General features: G+C 36.0%; 1 protein-coding gene across 1 annotated transcript; it reads right to left on the bottom strand.

Annotated features, from left to right (window-relative positions):
* Positions 1 to 4060: 4060 nt before the first annotated feature.
* On the bottom strand, positions 4061 to 4787 carry LOC149657636 (uncharacterized). Its single transcript, XM_089844733.1, has 2 exons — positions 4620 to 4787; positions 4061 to 4458 (listed from the first exon to the last, which is right to left on the bottom strand). Exons 1-2 carry the CDS (start codon positions 4785 to 4787, stop codon positions 4276 to 4278), a joined length of 351 nt encoding a protein of 116 aa, XP_089700859.1. The 3' UTR covers positions 4061 to 4275.
* Positions 4788 to 8713: the final 3926 nt, after the last annotated feature.

Below are 8713 nucleotides of genomic sequence, written 5' to 3'. Positions count from 1 at the left end.
TGACGTCTCTTGTTCTTTCTCATATACAGGAAATATAGGACTTTTCAACTTTTCTTGAAAAAAGTAGTCTGATTTAGTACAGGTTCCTCTATAGGTTCGTTTCTTGGAAAAAGTTCCTCTCTCTCTGGTCTCAAGGTAACGTTAGTAGGGGGGTTGAAAAATTCTTTTATTCGCGTCGCAAAAGGGTCTTCCAAATGTTTTTCTTCACGCATAGTGGAGGGGAGGGATACTTTCTTTCCTGTTTCCATTCAGACATAAGGGGTTGATGTAAACATAGGATTTAATCTACCTTCCTCTTTTCTAGTCTTTTCGACTCTTCTAAGGTTTTCATCTCTATCAATAACCTTTTCTTCGGGGAATTTTTGCATATCTTTCATTTGGGTACGTTTCTTATTAATTTGATGGGTCTCAGATTCCGAACTCGAACTCGCATTAGAACTCAAAGATTGGAGAGGGTAACCTCTATGGGCTTCTAATGAGTCTTTCAGGCTATCTCGTAAAGCAGCAATAGTCTCAGCTAATACTTTTTGGGATCAAACATTTTGTAGAATTAATTGTGTTAAATAATGGGTATGGATAGATTTATCATTGTTTGTACGTCGAAATAACATACCGATATTCATAATAATATTTCTCAGGAAGTTCAATATCTTATTATATAGGATCACTAATAAAAACAACATTATGTTAATGGCGATATATAATACTAGATCTGACGAGTTAAGGGTAATGTCCGTCATTTTGATTGCTCGATTTTTCTCAATATTTTCTCAAAATAATATAGGGTTTTAATAATTGAACCAACTTTGACTCTCTTCAAGACATGTCAAAATCCATCATATTGATAAGATTCCGAAGGATCGTATCCTGCCGACTGCGCCAATTTATAAGCCTTTATTCATCGCCTTTCTTCATTTGTTGTTTATGGGTGTTCGACATCTTACGAGAGGGGTGAGGATGCAACAAAAACACCTACCTCTTTTCACTTATGATTCAACCTCGCTAACGCTAGACAAGATGTTAGAATGCAGTCAGTTGTGGAGAGTTAAGGCCTTTTAACGGGAACGAGGGGCTCATAAAATTTCTGAATCAAAAGTGACCGCGGTTGATGGTATGTGTCAATAGAGAGTCAAAATAAATTCTAATCCAATTTTTAATATTCAACATAATATTCAATCTTATTCATAAATTTTCACACACTTTTATAGGGGTCAAAATAAAAAAAATTAAACAAAAATCAAAAGGGAGGTTTGTAATTTATAACCTCTATGGAATGTCTCCTTTAAGTTTCAAATTTAAATTTTTAGGGGTTTTTGGGTTAAAATCGTGCAGTTATGCAATAAAGACAATAATGTTCAAAAATAGAAAATTAAGATTTTAAAATTGAACCAATCCGTTAACCATAATCTAAGTTCTTTAATCATAGTTTCAAGTTAGTTTATCAAAATAGTTTCAAGTTTTTAATTTCTTACGGCAAGTTGCTCCTCTTCCATATTTTTCTCAAGGGTTAAGGGTTCTTTTTTCTTCTTTCTCGTGTTAAGAGATAATTATGATTTTTTTCTTTTCTCGCGATTTAAGGGTTAATTATTATTTTTTTCTTTTAAATTTTTAATATTTCGAGCACTCGCGCTCCTTCTCTTCTTCAACTTAGGGGTTAAAAAAATATCTCCGAGTTTCTTTTCCGAAAAATTAGGGATTCAAATTAATGAAAAATAAAGGTATCAAAATGAATAAAAAATATCTCCGATTCTCTTCCAAAAATTAGGGATTCAAATTGACGAAAAATAAAGGTAACTAAATGAATAAAAAATCCAGGAGGGACTTCGTATATATAACTTCTAGTTTCTCGCAAGGCTTTCTGGGACAATGACGTTTGTTGATTGACTTCGGTTTGGCGAATAGTGGACCATATTTATTACGTAGCCGGGCGGATTCATGTTATGAACGAATAGGCAGAACTTTTAAATCTGGGACCCAATACGGATTGGTCAGTTTAAGGGTTAAAAAAAATGTTCTAGAAGTTTCTCGGGCCAGGTACCAGGATAGTGACTCAAGGTTTTGTTGCTAGGGGTCTAAATCAGCGTGACATTTCTCTGGGTTCTTGGAAAGTATTTTAGTTGCTAGGTATTTCATTTTGCACTATGGATATAGGGGTATAGGATCGTTCTAGAAAGTTTTGTGTCAACATTGATAGGCTAGTTCCTCATCTATTGTACGAAAGAATTTCTTTTTAGTTTATTTTAAAGGGATAGGTTTAAGTATAAAGGGCTAGTAATATCTTTATAATGTTAATTTAAGGTATTTCGTTGTTATTTTAATGATTAATTGTAAATTTAATTCGATTTTTGAGTTATGATGGTTATAATGGCAGCTTCCGCATCAGCCATCGCGTGTTCGGTTTCGATAACAATTTCTTTCCCTTGCAGCGCATATTCATCGTCTTCACTTTCTGCCTCCGAAATTATGGTTTCTGGCTCTTTCGCCTTTTTAGAAGCCTTCCGTTTCTTTTCAACTTCTTTAGAAACCGAGAGTTTCTCGTGATATTCTCTCATGTCCTTCAACACCGAAAGCGAGTTTTCGAAAGCATCGGCGTATGTTTCAAAATCGCCCAATAGCTCAGTTTCAGCACGCACGGTTTGAAGAGGATCAGTAGAGCGTGACAATATGTTTCTTTCTCCTCTATCGGGTCTTGAATAAAGTGCTCTATTATGTAGGGCTTAATTCTCTTTCTCATGAAATCCAGATTGTTTTTCAACTGGATTACATTCGCATTTTTCTCGACACCCTCAGAGCTAGTGCTCGGAATCGGATATAAATTATCTAAGATAGTTCATAGAATAACTAGGACAATATTTATGAACATATAGATAGACATAAATGAACTACCCTCGCTATTAGCAAGAATTTTCACATATATCGACAATGTAGAAAACGGTTCCATCCCACTATGTTCATAAACAATATTTATTTGGATAAACACGACTAACCCTTATCTTATTTAGGAGTAAATATAAGGTACCTTTCAATATTTAATTCCTTGTGCTTCATAAACAAACAAGAAATAGAAACATGAGTTCCTGTAACAGATTTACCTGGATTAAGTATTTATTTGTAAATAAGGCCTATTTTATTGAACAATAAACAATTAGGTTTTATTAGAACGCTTTGGGAAAATTAATCACGAAATTATTCGGAATGTTGATCACCCATTTCATTAAATGTGAAATATGACTTCTAATATTTGGTGTATATACTTCGGCTCCGTGTAGGAAGAAGGACAACACGTTGTTTTTGGTCGAATAAAGCCGCCAAAGTATGGGTGAAAACATTAGGATAACTCACTAAAACGTTCATGTTCATTTGTAATTAATTGTAAAGGTCACCATTTCAGCTCGTTAAGCCTAGTACCATTTTGTAAAGAAGTTGCCGTATATATAATTGCTCGACACACAGGAGTGCAGTCACCAATCAGTGGACGATGAAGTTTTATGGCTTTTGCTAGAAGGTTGACTGATTGCTTGTAGAAAAAGCATTTCTCTAGCGAAATCTATATCTATATAAGTGAAAATTCAGATGATCAACGGCCAGTCCCAACCACTTTAACCAAAAGGCTGAAATTTTGAAAGGGGTTACTTTTAAATAGTAGGCACGCACTAAGATATGTTTCTTTGATCCGTGGTCATCTTGACATTGGCGGCCATTGATGTAAAACATATTATTTTTTTAAATTTTAAATATCTCACTAGTATTTAGCCAACTGGTTACCTACGTCCTATAGACGCGTTTTATGGTCTTTGTGGTTCAATTTACCACCATCTTTTCAAAATGGAGGGCTGAAACCTAACAAAAATGTACTGACGTCAATGCTTGGTCCTTTGCTGCTACTTATATGCAAAATGGAGTTGGGTTTAACGCGCGGAACAGCAAAGATAAACACTAATTTTAAGGTAACGAGTACGTGTCCGCGAGTTGTAATGTATATGACGCATATTTTAACCGTTTTTCAAAATAACTCATTGTCTTCCTTCACTATCCCATTAAGAATTGGTGCCTTTATCGCAAGTACCTGCCCAAATATTGAGTATGCGCTGCTTGTTTTCTTATATTTAATGGATCAAAACAGTCTTCAAAACTATAGGTGTCCCAGCATACCGATCCGATAGATTCCTCAATGTTGCGTAAGATACTATGTAAAAACGTTACTACACAGGAACATCCTTTGCCAATACAACAATTTATTTGCCGGTACATAATATTAAGATTAAGCATACATAATTACGTCCACCACGATTTCAGACACATCATTGCGGAAATAGTGTCAGGTTTCAATGAACCTCGTTTTGGAGCAACTAGATTTGTTCCTCCAGTAAAAATTCTTTCGGCGGCAACCGATGAGCCTTGAATACAAAGATAATCTCTGGCCATTTTACTGACGGTGGGGTAGTTCATTTCATTTGCCTAGATGAAATATGAAAATATACATATGTTTAATGGTCACTACAAGCCAATTTCACCTAAAATTACCAGAAACTAGCTTTGTCGCAATTACAAGTCTGTAGTATTTCACCACCCAAGTTCCCCTGTACTTATAATTGAAGGTTGAAAAACATACCACATACCTTCCACCATTGAAGAATGTTTGTTTGAGGTGGGAGAAGGTCGTCTTTAAAATATTTAAGTAGCTCCGCCCCTTGTACGAGTCTCTTGGGACGTTTCGGATACACGGAATATAAATCATCCATGCCCTCTGTTTTCCGCGCTCTCCATTGGTTCGCTCCTCGAGTCATAATACTCGTTGTAAACGTTTAGTACAGTATCTTTAATTTGTTTTAATTTGGTCTTATTGTAATTGGCTTTGAAGAAATCCAGCTTTAACGCTGGATCTAAATCTATAGCAAATTACAATTTTATTTTAGGTAGACACAACATGAAGAAGATTAATATTGCGCAATGAACTTTTTGTCATGCTAAATAATTGCAGAAACGTTATGAAACTATTGATCTCAAATAATAAAGACGTATATAGGCAGTAGAATATGTATAAGCTTTATGAACCCATAAGTGGTCGAACAAGCAGCTTCATTTCTCACCTACAGTGACCTACTGCGATCCAGGTCGCTGCCGTATTCGACAACTCTTCGTAATTCAATAATTTTTTTTGGGCCAATATACAAGCTTCTTTTAGCGGACCATTACTATCCTCAATTGCCGACTCTAGTTTCTTCAATGGCCAGTGATATATTGGCATGAGGAGTGAAATGGTTGGATATTTCGCTGCAGATATTCGCTGATTTGCTTCTGTTTAATTCTTTAAGATCAAAAATATTCATTGTTTTTAAAACCAATTATTTCTCGCAGTAATGTATAAAAGTTCTGTATGTTACTTTTAACACATTCACGAAGTATTCAATGTTTTCCCATTCCGTTTCTGTCATATGAAACGTTTCGAGGTCGTTGTCAGTTTGTGTTAGCGTCTGAAGCGACTGAAATAGAAAAAATAACATTTGTCTAGTTTAAAGCAGGACTAGACCATAACATTTCAAGTTACTGCTTTTAAACGTAGTGCCCTTTCTAGCATGAAAGCAGTTGAATTCCACCTTGTTTTGACGTCAAGTACCATTTTAACATCACCCAAACCATTATTAATATTCAACTGACGTAATGATTCCTCTTTAAGATAATCGAATCTTCAAAACCGTAGCTCGAATCTATTTATAAAAACGACTTAATGGGTAGTGTTGGACATATTTTTTAAATCCCTGTATATTTGGCCTAAATTGAATTATGTTAATACCTACGTAACATATAGTAATATGTTGCATAAATTTCTAATTTCAATTTACCATAGACCAAATATGCACGGTTTCTAAATTTTGTCCATTTGGTCTCAAACCAACAGACCATTAGAACGATGGTAGAATTAATGGATAAAATGTCCTAACTAAGTGCATTTTCAAATGGAAAAGACCTTAATAAATCAATTCCACAACAAAACATCTGTCTTGAGCCCTTCATTGTACAAGAGACAATGCAATAGTAGACTACTCCTTTCAAGAAGGGCACTTGTTCATTCACAATAAATTCCATGACAGTTCATTAAGCCTAAACGATTGGCACCTGTATTTACCTTTGCAACACTGGTACCAATTGTATTAGCATTAGTGCTGATAAGGGATTCGTCATCCGTTCCATAATCGACTTCGCTATCGTGCTTTGGTGTTGTTTTAAGATGATCAAGTATAGCACATACAGATAAGTGTATAACATGCGCCACGCACCGAATGCGATGTCCGCCGTTGAATCTGAGCCCTAAAGTATCACTTGGTTTTTCTAGCTCTTTGGTGAATGTCTCGTTGTTAGAGGCATTATCCATTGTAATTGCCAATATCTATACGGTGCGACGTCAGTTAATTAATTCAATAAACCGGATGTCCATGTAACGTCACACAATAAGCAAACCTATGTACGATAGTACAGAGAAACATGTTCGTTGGCCATTGAGGACAATGATAGACATGCCCAGTCAGCAATGTTTGATGAAGCTTGAGTTTCCCGAATGAGAGATTAGGAGAATAAAGCTTTTCCTACATTGCCTCTTCGCATTTCTATTATTGAATTCAATGGTTGGCGGAACATTATGGAAGCATTTTAAGAATGTGCTTATTGCGTGCCAGTGTTCATTTAGAACAAAATAGACGGAATAACATTTGGTGTTAAAGGTTATTCATGCTCATATGACGAAACATTGGTACTACTTTCTTCCTTTGAAGTGTGGTACATACATAATGTTAGTCACATTACGTGAGATAGTCGTAAAATGAAAGGTGTGAAAAAGAAAATTCCTTCATCTAAGGAGTACCCAAAACACAATTGTCTTGCCTGGTCCTAATCTAACCTAGGGTTGGTCTGGAAAAAATTATGCCTGGACGGATTCGTACAATAGAGATAGACCCCGGTTTGCCGTTGAGTTCACAGATTCTTATAGCGCAGTGGCCGCTAAGGAAACCTATTTCATCTAATATTATTTAATATTATAGCTTGGTGATTAGGGCAAATGGTGTAAATTTGAAATGCTCATTATTTTATAAGCTTCATCGAATGTATAAAAAAAACCTTATTTAGACGTTTTCCTTTACCGTAAGCGACAAATTATATTGATGTGTAAAGGATAGACTTCGGTGCGCGTCTTCTGCGCAAGACAAGCACAGAAAACTCTGGTTAAATGTTTCCAGTCTAACGGAAATTAGATCTCTGCACTTTGTACGTAGGTTTAAAAGACAACATCAAACAATATTCGTACCCTTGTAACCTTTCGATCATTGACTAGTTCTAAAAATCTGTCACACATGTTTAACCCCGTATGGCGCGTGGGAAAATAAATAAATCCAAGAAATATGTTATGCAGAGTCCATATGTCCGAGATCCAATGCACCGTTACGCCCATAAATGGAATGCGATTTGGCGAAGTCCAGCAATCCATAGTGGACGATATTTGACTGGAAACATTCTGCTTAAAATTGGGTCAATTATGTATGTATGTTATAAAAAATAATAAGCCTATCAACTATACGACGGGGGTTTAAATCTAAAGAGACACTGTGCATTTATAACACTATGCTGCTCGTTTGTTTCTTCAGAGGGAACACGTTCAAATACACGAGCATTTCGTTACCTTATTATGGAAACATGGCGCATAGCTTTAATAACTCCTTACCTGAAAACCAAGCGCAACTTTAACTACTTCTTCTTTGTGTAATTTCAAGAGTTCAGATTTGATGGTTTTAGCGCTTAGATTGAAACTGTCGGCCACAACAGAACAGTTTGGATTGATGGAATGCAACAACGCTTGAAAATTGAGATCCTCCGCGACATCAAAAGGTTTATCTGTTGATACTATCCACTTTAACAACTTCATTTTAGAATCATCAATAAACTTTGGATCTATCTACAAAAATAATTGAAAATATCGGCATTAAATTTTGATAAAAAGCTTTGCAAGTTAAATATGGCCCCTTTGTTTCTTGTCTAGCCTTTACACCTAAAACAAACGAGGTAGAACTAGACCCTAAGTGATTGGCGTTAATGAACTTTTGCTAGGGACTGCTGATTGCTAAGAGACTAATTGGATTTAAGATACTGTTTCAAAGAGCCTGGATCGCATTACCAACTTTGACGGTAAACCAGTTCCATTACGCTGTAATTTTTTGACAGACGTCAGTCTTCACTTTCAATGACTGCCGACGAAACCCCAGAGTGAAACAAAGCTTTAAAGGGGTTCCGTCCGAGGGGATAGCTATTACCGGTACTGACAAGCTAAGGTTCTTAGCATTTTAAACTTTACATAAACTTGTTGCGGCCCTCCTAATTGCATTAGTTTTCAAAATATTTACCGTTGTTGTTCTTCTGTTAGTAGATAGTTTTTCTGGATGTTTCTTTTCTATGTGGTACCATAAATTGCCAGTGCTTATGTTCGCTCGTGACCCTTGTGTATAAGAAGCCCTACATACCAAAGACATTAGAACACCGAAGGCTTTTTAGAGCTTGATCGTAACATATTCACATACGTGTCGCAATATAAGCACTTGGCCACTTGTTTCGAAACACCATCCGCATTCGTTTCAACGCAGTGCTGGTAATGATTCCATACAACGCTTCGAGTATGCGGCACGGTACTTGATGGCTGTGCCTCCGCCATGGTAGAAATGAAACCCGC

Source organism: Phalangium opilio, unplaced genomic scaffold (genome assembly GCF_054372755.1).
Source record: "Phalangium opilio isolate 3A_F unplaced genomic scaffold, DU_Popi_V2 ptg000077l_1, whole genome shotgun sequence".
NCBI classification, from domain to species: Eukaryota; Metazoa; Arthropoda; class Arachnida; order Opiliones; family Phalangiidae; genus Phalangium; species Phalangium opilio.
This window is presented reverse-complemented; position numbering and strand designations above follow the sequence as displayed.

Coding starts and splice junctions, on each gene's coding strand:
- LOC149657636 (XM_089844733.1), bottom strand. CDS start 4,787: ATGACTCGAGGAGCGAACCAATGGAGAGCGCGGAAAACAGAGGGCATG. Junction 4,459..4,619: donor ACATTCTTCAATGGTGGAAG/GTATGTGGTATG, acceptor TATTTCATCTAG/GCAAATGAAATGAACTACCC.